General features: G+C 31.9%; 1 protein-coding gene across 1 annotated transcript in view; it reads right to left on the minus strand.

Annotated features, from left to right (window-relative positions):
• SI (sucrase-isomaltase) overlaps positions 1 to 12,442 on the minus strand; it is a 98,121-nt gene that overhangs the window by 76,315 nt on the left and 9,364 nt on the right. Inside the window, exons 5-11 of the mRNA XM_036850835.1 lie at positions 11,299 to 11,450; positions 9,935 to 10,106; positions 8,404 to 8,503; positions 7,350 to 7,462; positions 4,218 to 4,343; positions 3,443 to 3,574; positions 3,236 to 3,355 (exon numbers count right to left, since the gene is read on the minus strand). Of these exons, the coding sequence (XP_036706730.1) occupies positions 3,236 to 3,355; positions 3,443 to 3,574; positions 4,218 to 4,343; positions 7,350 to 7,462; positions 8,404 to 8,503; positions 9,935 to 10,106; positions 11,299 to 11,450 (915 nt within the window). The remainder of the gene's footprint in view (positions 1 to 3,235; positions 3,356 to 3,442; positions 3,575 to 4,217; positions 4,344 to 7,349; positions 7,463 to 8,403; positions 8,504 to 9,934; positions 10,107 to 11,298; positions 11,451 to 12,442) is intronic.

Raw genomic sequence — 12,442 nt, forward strand, 5'->3', positions numbered from 1 at the left:
AAGAGTTTTATAGTGTCTGGTCTTACATTTAGGTCTCGAATCCATTTTGAGTTTATTTTTGTGTATGGTGTTAGGGAGTGTTCTAATTTCATTCTTTTACATGTAGCTGTCCAGTTTTCCCAGCACCACTTATTGAAAAGACTGTATTTTCTCCATTTTATATCCTTGTCTCCTTTGTCATAGATTACTTGACCATAGGTGCGTGGGTTTATCTCTGGGCTTCCTATCTTGTTCCATTGATCTATGTTTCTGTCTTTGTGCCAGTACCATATTGTCTTGATTACTGTAGCTTTGCAGTATAGTCTGAAGTCAGGGAGTCTGATTCCTCCAGTTCCATTTTTTTCCCTCAAGACTGCTTTGGCTATTCGGGGTCTTTTGTGTCTCCACACAAATTTTTAAGATTTATTGTTCTAGTTCTGTAAAAATTGCCATTGGTAATTTGATAGGGATTGCATTGAATCTGTAGATTGCTTTGGGTAGTAGAGTCATTTTCACAATATTGATTCTTCCAATCCAAGAACATGGTATATCTCTCCATCTGCTGGTATCATCTTTAATTTCTTTCATCAGTGTCTTATAGTTTTCTGCATACAGGTCTTTTGTCTCCCTAGGTAGCTTTATTCCTAGGTATTTTATTCGTTTTGTTGCAGTGGTAAATGGGAGTGTTTCCTTAATTTCTCTTTCAGATTCTTCATCATTAGTGTAGAAGAATGCAAGAGATTTCTGTGCATTGATTTTGTATTCTGCAACTTTACCAAATTCTTTGATTAGCTCTAGTAGTTTTCTGGTGGCACTTTTAGGATTCTCTATGTATAATATCATGTCATCTGGAAACAGTGACAGTTTTACTTCTTCTTTTCCAATTTGATTCCTTTTATTTCTTTTTCTTCTCTGTTGCCGTGGTAGGACTTCCAAAACTATGTTGAATAATAGTGCTGAGAGTGGACATCCTTGTCTTATTCCTGATCTTAGAGGAAATGCTTTCAGTTTTTCACCAATGAGAATGATGTTTGCTGTGAGTTTGTCATATATGGCCTATATTATGTTGAGGTAGGTTCCCTCTATGCCCACTTTCTGGAGAGTTTTTATCATAAATGGGTGCTGAATTTTGTCAAAAGCTTTTTCTGCATCTATTGAGATGATCATATGGTTCTTATTCTTCAATTTGTTAATGTGGTGTATCACATTGATTTGTTTGCGTATATTGAAGAATCCTTGTAACCCTGTGATAAATCCCACTTGATCATGTTGTATGATCCTTTTAATGTGTTGTTGGATTCAGTTTGCTAGTATTCTGTTGAGGATTTTTGTATCTATATTCATCAGTGATATTGGTCTGTAATTTTCTCTTTTTATAGTATCTTTGTCTGGTTTTGGTATCAGGGTGATGGTGGCCTCATAGAATGAGTTTGGGAGTGTTCCTTCCTCTGTAATTTTTTGGAAGATTTGAGAAGGATGGGTGTTAGCTCTTCTCTAAATTTTTGATCAATCAACCTGTGAAGCCATCTAGTCCTGGACTTTTCTTTGTTGGAAGATTTTTTATCACAATTTCAATTTCATTACTTGTGATTGGTCTGTTCACATTTTCTATTTCTTCCTGGTTCAGTCTTGGAAGGTTATACCTTTCTAAGAATTTGCCCATTTCTTCCAGGTTGTCCATTTTGTTGGCATAGAGCTGCTTGTAGTATCCTCTTAGGATGCTTTGTATTTCTGTGGTGTCTGTTGTTACTTCACCTTTTTCATTTTTAATTTTATTGATTTGAGTCCCCTCTCTCTTTTTCTTGATAATTCTGGCTAATGGTTTATCAATTTTGTTTTTCTTCTCAAAGAACCAGCTTTTAGTTTCATTGATCTTTGTTATTGTTTTCTTTGTTTCTCTTTCATTTATTTCTGCTCTGATCTTTATGATTTCTTTCCTTCTGCTAACTTTGGGTTTTGTTTGTTCTTCTTTCTCTAGTTCCTTTTGTATAAGGTTAGATTGTTTATTTGAGATTTTTCTTGTTTCTTGAGGTAGGCTTGTATAGCTACAAACTTCCCTCTTAGAACTGCTTTTGCTGCATCCCTTAGGTTTTGGATCATCGTGTTTTCATTGTCATTTCTCTCTAAGTATTTTTTGATTTCCTCTTTGATTTCTCCAGTGATCTCTTGCTTATTTAGTAATGTATTATTTAGCCTCCATGTGTTTGTGTTTTTTACGTTTTTTCCCCTGTAATTGATTTCTAATCTCACAGTGTTGTGGTCAGAAAAGATGCTTGGTTTGATATCAATTTTCTTAAATTTACTGAGGCTTGATTTGTGACCCAAGATGTGATCTCTCCTGGAGAATGTTCCATGTGCCCTTGAGAAGAAAGTGCAATCTGCTGTTTTGTGATGGAATGTCCTATAAATATCAATTAAATCTACTGGTCTATTGTGTCATTTAAAGCTTCTGTTTCCTTGTTTATTTTCATTATGGATGATCTGTCCATTGGTGTAAGTGAGGTGTTAAAGTCCCTCACTATTATTGTGTTACTGTCGATTTCGTGTTTTATAGCTGTTAGCAGTTGCCTTATGTATTGAGGTGCTCCTATGTTGGGAGCATATATATTTATAATTGTTGTATCTTCTTCTTGGATTGATCCCTTGATCATTATGTAGTGGCCTTCCTTATCTCTTGTAACATTCTTTATTTTAAAGTCTATTTTATCTGATATGAGTTTTTGATATGTCTTATAAATTTGTCTCCAAAAGAATATTTGTTCTGGTTAAAAATTATGCCTTTTGGAGCTAGGCAGTTTCCTGACACTGCTCCTTATTAATTCTGCGACATGAGGAAAGTTACCTCACCTCTTTAAAATTCACTTTTTTCCACATGTAAAGTAATAATTTTAATCATAGCTATCTTATGATTTCATTGTGAAGATGTATACTATAAATCTTATTACCCAGCATTTAAGCACTCAATTTATACATACAATTATTTTACATCATATGATCAGAATTTTTATAATAATCCAAATAATTATCATATTTTTTATCATTAGTTTTGTTTATGTCACTGAAAATTATCTGTCTTTCTACAAAAACTGTTGTAGAGATAATTGAAATATCTCCTCTAAAATTTCTCTATGCAATTAAATATCAAATCCAGATTTGAAAGCAAATAAACTCACACACACACACACACTCAGAAACACTATGTTGTTGCACAACAGAAAATCTGAGCAACACAAACTTAATGAATATCATGATTTACCTCTCCAATAATTGCTGTAGTCCCATCTGACTCATTTACCCACACATTTTGTGCAGTTCCCCTCTCATAGGTTTCATATGCTGCTCCATTGGCAAGTTTCTCTATGGAAATTGCAGGGTCCTAATAATTGAGAAAAGAAACTATAGAAAATCAATTAATTTACAAATGTGTAAATAATAAAAATTAACATATATAGTCAGTTATTACCAAGATGATGACATATTTCTGCCCATGGTCATGCAAATCTTGAACAAATTCAGGGAGGCCATTAAATGCAACTTGATCATAAGTAAAGTCTTTCTTGTCTTCCATATAGTCAATATCAGTGACCTGTGTATCCTGAAAATTAGCAGAGTATATTTCAATAAGCAGTACTGAAAGAACCCTCTAATCACCTCAACCTTTAAGTCCAAAGAATTTGTATTATAAATATAATGATTAAAAAGTAAATGAACTTAGATCTCTTTTATTTCACTAAAGACACAATGATATTGCTTATAAAACTAGTTTTTCTAATTCTAAAGTACAAAAGCATTAAATGATTTTTCACATTTGCTTCAGTGATGATCACTGGATATGTATTAGGTCTATATATATATATATATGTATATGTACATATATGGGGTTCCTTGTATAAAAAACAAAACTGCACATTACATAAAACACATTGAAATTGTATTACATTAAAAAGTATATAAGCTCTAAAATTAAAGTATATTTTAAAACCTGACTATAATTTTGTTCACACTTCAACATGTGTTGTAGTCTAGTATAACTCATAATCAGTTCTCAAAATTCAGGTAGGCCTGGACATTGCATATGACATAATGTGTACTTTATCATTAAAAAAGCAGCTTAATAATTTATATTTATATCTATATCTATATGGTATATATGATAATCCTGACAATTTCCTACACTTATTATTATATGACAACATTTAACTTGAAATATATTCCCACAAACCTTTCATCCTACTTACAAATGGTATGCCAGCTTCCCGATTTCTTCGTACCACTTCTTTCACTACATCAAGTGACTTATAATTCCAGCGACTCAGTTGGAATCCGAGACTCCAATATGCTGGCATTGTTGGTCGTCCAATGAGCTTGAAGTAAATGGATATTTAATTAGTCTCAATAACGAACATTAGAAACAAATATTAATATGCTTCTTATTGTTACATCTCTAGTATTGATTTGAGTTTAGCTACATATTTTAAACAAAGATTTTGTGTATGCATTCTAAATGTGTCCTGGATATTCTCTTAGAATTTTGTTATGAAACACTTAGCAAGTTTATGTGCTGTCACTCATCTTATGTTAATTTTGCGTTAAAAAATCAGAAAGGTAGCACTTAAAAAAGTAGCATTTACAAAAGTATATTTTGCCCTGCACAGAAAATTAAAAAAGAGAATAAAAGAATAGCATTAAAGAGATTTGAGAAAAAGAAAATTGTCCCACCACACTCCCACTTCTTGTAGCAACAAAATGAATGAATGAATGATCATCACATAAGAAAAAAAGATGTTTAAAAGTATACAATTTCTATTCCCTTGCATTTTGGCACTTATTTCTCTCCTAGTTTGCAAAAATATTAATAAAATATATTTCTACAAGGATCCCAGGCAGTTATTTCATAAGATACTTATATTCACATGTAGGACATTGGTTTCTTCCCTCCCCCAAGGGCCAAATGGGCCCTTCTCTTCCCACTCTCTGGTGGCCCAAGCAGGCTCAGTGCAAACTCACAACAGAGCACCAGTGTCTCGTCAAAACAGTGCACAGGATTTTGTACATGGAAAGATGAGTGCAACTGATATTAAGTTTTTTCACCAAAAACTAAGTATTAGGTTACATTAAGACAAATATCTTATCTGGCATGATGGGTTTTCTTTGGCTTAGGTATTTATATATATATGTTTATATATATGTATCTTTATGTAATATACATTTTTTTGGATCCATGATTTCTTCATCATGTATGTCTAAAAAGTGCTATGGGCAAGATGGGACTAAAGACGCAGACCTACTAGAGAATGAACTTGAGGATATGGAGAGGGGGAAGAGTAAGCTGGGACAAAGTGAGAGAGTGGCATGGACATATATACACTACCAAATGTAAAATAGATAGCTAGGGGGAAGCAGCCACAGAGCACAGGGAGGTCAACTCGGTGCTTTGTGATCACCTACAGGGGTGGGATAGGGAGGGTGGGAGGGAGGGAGATGCAAGAGGGAAGAGATATGGGGATATATGTATATGTATAACTGATTCACTTTGTTATAAAGCAGAAACTAACACACTATTGTAAAGCAGTTATACTCCAATAAAGATGTTAAAAAAAAAAACTATGTAAAAAAAAAAAAAAAAAAAACTCAGGTTATTGTATTCTATTCAATTTAAGCATTAAATTTATTTTTTAAAAACTTGGTATCAAATAAAACTCCCCCAAAACTCAGTATGTTTAAACTCTATTCATAAACACCTTATGTTCCATTGAACTTCTTTAAAGATTTGGACATGTGATTGAAATTTCTGTGTGTGTGTGTGTATTATATGTATCACGTAATTTATTTTCATAAAAGTGTATAAAACATGTTTTATTATATATTATATTAATTTATGTACTATTCATCTTATACCTTATATGTGTATATTATCTTTAAAACTTATGAAACGATCTAGTCATTCAAATGCATTATGTTTTAAATTTTGACATACTGGGACCACTAATGTATTAATTTACACAGAGAGGATAATTTGTTTTTCTTCAAACAAGAAGTAGTTTCTTTTGCCTCTCTCTACATAATTTGAGCCCCATTGAAATGCAGCAGTGATTAATAGTGCTATATTCTATACAAGTCATTTGTCTTATTCTTTAAATCCAAGCTTCTACAAGTCTGTCCATAAAATGATGTATACAAGTGGACTGCTATATCACATGAATGCTGCATTCTCATGTCAAACATGACTCAAACTCAACTACTGCTGACCACAGACTTTACCTGGCATGTAATAGACAACTATCCCAACTAATATTTCACAAATAAAATATCAAATTCTTACAAAAATGTGCTGTCCCCTCTTTTGATGGTATGATAACTGTATACAATAACTATGATTTCATATTATAGAGACTGTAAATTTTGTTGCCTTTCTGAAATTCACATTTATGAACAGCAATTTGGGAATTGCTAGACATTGTAAATTATTCAATTGTGTAAAACCTTACCTACTCTTATTTCAGGTTTTTAGATCCTAACTAAAGTTTTTGATAGTAATTGCTTCTCTTTTGAGATCATTTTGAAAATGGGACTTATATGTCAAGAGATTTATCAATGAAACAAGATTTTATAAATAGGCATGATTCTTAAATCTTATATCTATAAAAATGACTTATTTTTCATAATAACACCAGAAATTATATACACTAACAGTCACAGGAGAACAATTTACATGGGAGAAACGTCTAGAATTAGGCTCAAAATAAGCCTTGGATTCCTCACCTTTCTAAGGTCCATCTTGGGCTCAGGTACACTAAGATGCTATTTAATAGGTAAATGAGAGTTGTTTAGACAGTAATCTCAAGAAGTTAAGACTTCAGACTATGTTTCAATATCTGTCCTTCTAAGCCTGAGTGTCAGAGCCAATTTTCCTGGAATTTACCTACGGTACATTAACAGCAAGTTTCACTAACCTTCCTCATAACTCACTTGCCTTCAAGATTCTTATCAAAGGGATGTATGACCTATATGTCCATTACCTATCCTCAGACTTGGAGATAAGATACTTCCTTTTGTTTTATCCCACCAAAGAAGGTCATGAATAAGTAAAGATTTAATATGCAACATCTCAAAAGAATCCAACTACTGAACTCACCTACCCAGAAGCAAGAAACAACTTGATATCTGAAATGTAGACATCTAAATATACCTAGGTGTCACTGTATAACAAAAACAAAAATAAAAACCACTTTCTCATATCTGAAAAATGGTAAGGTTTAAAAATATATTTAGCTAAGAGGCCTCAAATATCTTAGCTAAAATCATTTTAATATGTAGACATGTTTGAAAGTATGGTAGAAAAAATTTTATAAAATAAACCTGAAACACACCTCTTGATACTGTTGAACTACTTGTTCTGGAGTATCTCCTAGAAAAATGTAAAAGTCCAGAATGCCACCTGTAACTCTGTAAGTTACTATTGGAGTAGGCTGGATGAAAATCTCTACAAAACAAAAATTGGAAAAGCATATGTAAATAGTAAACATGTACATGTGATAAAATAATTGCAATGTCTATTTAAAGTACTTTGTATTAATCACATAGTTTTACAGTTTTTTAAAATGATTAAGATAAGGTATTGACGATAAGAATATAGGAGAAAAGTGGAATGCCACCATACATGAGGTTTAAGATAGGATATTCCAGATGCTGCCTTTTACAGATGTTGGCAAAAGCTCCTCCAGAAACTGCTTAGCAGGGGATAGAGGATCCATCTTTTTACAACAAAAAGATTTATTTTTAAAATTGCATTTCAATTAGTTATTTTAATTGAAGATTCTGTGAAAGATCATATTATCACATGTTGATTTCTAAGAAAAAAACTACATAGGTTTTTAATTTGTCTATATGCAAGACATAGTAATTGTCTGTATAACCATATGGTATATAGCTCTTGCTTGAATTTTTGTAGTTTTTACTATCACTGATTCACTTATCCAATTTAGGTATTGCATTAGTCACAACATTAAAAAACAAAAGGTTCTACACTACTTGAATTATGATAAACTTAAAAACATCATTCTTCCTTCTTTTTATCCCCATATAGACCTTGCTCTTTTTTATCTGGAGTGACATATTAACTTATCTTAACAAATGAGGCTACGTGAATGGGAATATTCATTTGTATGGATGTGTTCAGTGTTCCTCTGGAGGGAAAATGAAGTGCCCGAATATCACAATACAGCATACTTTCCCCCAAACGGAAGCACAGATATGCAAAAATCCATGTCTCACTAACTACAAAACCTGCTTATAATAATTTCACCTTCTAAATCAGTAACAATAAAGTTTACTCTGGTATACAATACCTATGATTGGAATAAAGAAAGCAGTTAAAACATTTCAAGTCTCATTTAAATATATTATCAGATAAATTACTCTTACCCATTGCATTGCTGTTCATTAAGAAAACACCAAATGACTTCCCAGAAGTATCTTCAATGCACATGAAGAATGTTTGATGGCCATATAAATTATTATTATTCTATAAGGCATACATTTATTTAAAATAAAAAGATTATACACTGAAAATGGACATTATGGATTCCAATTTATTCTTGTAATTTACTCTTCATATTTAACTTACTCCCATACTCCTATAACAATTTTCTCTATATAAGTACCATATGTAATATTGTAGCACAAAAAACATTGAACTTATTTTAATTATTAATACATTAAGATATAAATATATAACTATATATTATACTATTAATAGTTTACTTTCCTTTATGTTTTATTATGATTAAATGAGTTTTAATAAGATATTAATCAACTATACTTCAATTAAAAAAAAAAGCTATCCGTGATAGGGTAATAGCATGCTTATCCATTACGTCTCATGTATGCCCAAGGTATTGCAGGGAATTCCAAAATGATGTTCACCCTCATAGAACTTTTGCAGTACAGTGGTTGAGAGCTGATGAGTAGATGAAGTGGTGGAGGAAAATTGGAAATGAACTTAAAAAGTGAAAGAAGAAAGGCTTCTTGGCTGATTGGGTATGGAAGTTCAAAGGAAAGATGTATGAAAATAGCTATGAGGTATTTATTAGCCCGGTGTTTATTATAGACAGTGATGCTGTAAACAAAGATTGGCAAAATTTATTAATATTTTTGTATGAAATGAGGGTCTTTAAAACAACAACTCACATTCATTTTGAGGAATGAAAGAGCATCAGCATTTTAAAAATCATTAACATTTGACTCAAAGCAATCATGAATGAATAAAAAAAGAGTTTTTTTAATGGTATGGTCTTTGTCCCGAAGAGTCGCATATTCTAGAAGTACAGACAAATGTATACACAAATAATACACTGTGATGGTTGTCATATTAAAGTATGAATAAAGAGTTAGAAAGTAAAGATTAATTCTGCATGGAGGAGTTTGGGAAAAGTTCTTATGAGGTGAAACCAACCGAGCTGTCAATGACTTGTATAAATAATAAAGAACTTTATGGTTTAGCACTTACAAAGAGAACCAACCTCTTGTGAAAATATGTGAACTTAAGAAAGATGATCACATGTTATGGTAAAGGAAAAAGTGGGTATAGATGCAGGACATGATGTCCAATAGATAGGCAGACACCATATCATACAAAGCCATGTAGAACAAGGTGTTTGGAATTATTCTTGTGCAATAACTAACCCTGGATAGGTTTAAGTACAAAAGTGGAATGATAAAATATAAAAGTGAAAATCAAAAGAAAACATTCATAAATTGGAAATATCTTTTTAAGTATTCATAAAATCAGTTGGTCACTTATTTATTTTAGGACTTTGATATCAATCCTCACCCCTAAAGTAAACAAGCTTCTGGAATGTGTATCACTGACATCAAATAAATGATGGTTTCAAATAGGCTAAAATTATCCTCAAATATACCTATTTTATTTATAACAAGAAAGAGAGTGGCTTACATCACCAGGAAGTTGATCCCGAGTAAAAACTGGCCATGTTTTCCAATATAAATCATGACGAAATCTCTTATGAATATGTTCCCCAATACCATAAATATATTCACTGGAAAGTCTGGCTGAGATCTGTAAATACTGGTCAGAGTATACCAGTGGACCAATGCTGGTGTCAAACCTGTAGCATGAAATAAATAAATAAATGAGCTAGAAACATATAAAATGTTCTACTAAATACAGGTTTATGTTATCATCCAGAATATTGCATTTTAAATATGTCAGTCTTTAGCTGTGATCAATTCTTAGTAACACATGAATTTTATACCATAACCAGAACTTGTTAATTCCATCAACACAATTTGTTTCATCATCATCAATATGATTCTTCACATGCATTCTCTCCTTTTATCTTCACCAAAATCTTAAAGCACAACTACCATTAAAAATTTCATTTCACAAACGACACAAATTGGACAAATTTATTCATGTTTTCAAGGTTAGGCAGCAGGGCCAAATTTCAGACATAGTTCTGCTCTGCTCCAGAGACAGAGTTTTAAAATACAGTACTATACTGGTTTTCGCACCTCTAATATATATATTAAAATTAAGTTCAAAATTATTTTTCCAAAAAGAGAAAGGTTACATGTTTTATGCATATCAAATATATACTATGAGAAATGTTAAACAACATTTCTTTTGTGATTTAACATAAACTCAATCGCAAGTTATTAAAATATATTTACAGAAAATAATTGCTGAGATTCAGTCTTGACAATTGTTTAATTAACCTTTCTTGGAGATTCAAGAGCTATAATCTTGAAAGTTATTAAATTCTTTGCAGCAAGTATCCCTCAAAATACATTTATAATGAAGGCATTCAGGTAATATTTAAATTAATATGTGTATAGTAATTTAAATTTATTATATGTTAATATATATTCAATTTAATTTCATACATATATATGAAAAATCCTCTAATTGTACTATGGAAATTCATCACTCTCTGCTTAGTAACTATTTGACCCTACAAATTGACAACAGAATATGATAAAGAATGGGGAAAAAACACAACAGGAGTTTTAAGTATGCAAAAATATAAACAAGGCTTAGACTGTATCAGTGATGCTCTTCACCTTCAACTTTGGTTGGCCCCATTTCTATACTTTCATTCATGTTCTTGTTCCTTTCTTCCATGAGAAATTAAAATCCTTTTAACATTATAATCTTTAAAACATGTACACCCACCCTCTTTTGGGAGGAAATTTAATCTTTCTGAAAATGCCCTAAAATTAAGACTTTCATAATTCTATGATAATATAATAAAAGTGACCAATTATTTAATCTTTTATTAATATAAAATAATTACTTACAAAAGTCTATCATTGCTTTTTCTATAAACTTTAATGCTAAATGGATTGTCTATAACCTTCACATCATACAATGTATCAGAAGCGGCAGTTCCACTAAATTCTTTTACAAACTGATGAGGAACTTCATATCTTCTATTATTTGGATCAGTAATCTGCAAAGATTTTGAAAAATTAGCATTGTTTGATTCAAAACTGTTATTTAATTTTTCAATTCTGAACTAAGTATTAAATGCGAGTTCTAAACATGAAATAATAAATTTAATAATTTTATAGATGAGCTATTAATCTAGTCATAAACTTAACTTTAATATTGCTGAATGGCTATGCACAGAATAAATTGTAAAGGAATTAATAGAATTAGTTGGTCATAATGGTACTATATCAAATAAAAATTTTTATTGACCAATATAAAAAAATAATGATAGTATTATTAAATATTGATTCTTGAATACTGGGTTTTTGTAATTTAATTATCCTTGTTACATTTCAGTGATCACCTGCTTAAAAATCCTGCAAGAATTTTGTTTAAAATAAAATCTTAATTTTTGTGAAATTGTGGCTAAAAGGTAATGTACAAAGGATATAGTGTTTTCACTGCCAAATCCAAAAGACGATACTAATAAACTACTTGGTAAAAAAACAGCAGAAATTAGTTTCTTTAAAATCATGACTAGAGCACTCCCTCTTGTGAGAGCACTGGAATCATAACTAACTAATGAATAGTCATTAGCAGGAAGACATTGGAACTCACCAAAAAAATACCCGACATCCAAAGACAAAGGAGAAGCTGCAGTGAGATGGTAGGAGGGGTGCAATCACAATAAAAATCATATCCCATAAGCACTGGGTGGGTGACTCACAAACTGGAGAACAATTATACCACAGACGTCTACCCACTAGAGTGAAGGTTCTGAGCCCCACATCAGGCTCCTGAGCCTAAGGGTCTGGCAATGTGATGAGGAATTCCCAGAGAATCAGACATTGGAAGCTAGCGGGATTTGATTGCAGGACTTCAACAGGACTGAGGGAAACAGAGACTCTACTCTTGGAGGGCACAAACAAAGTAGTGTGCACATCAGGACCCAGGGGAAAGGAGCAGTGACCCCATAGGAGACTGAACCAGACCTACCTGCTGGTTTGGAGG

This window comes from Balaenoptera musculus, chromosome 4, assembly GCF_009873245.2.
Source record: "Balaenoptera musculus isolate JJ_BM4_2016_0621 chromosome 4, mBalMus1.pri.v3, whole genome shotgun sequence".
Lineage (NCBI taxonomy): Eukaryota > Metazoa > Chordata > Mammalia > Artiodactyla > Balaenopteridae > Balaenoptera > Balaenoptera musculus.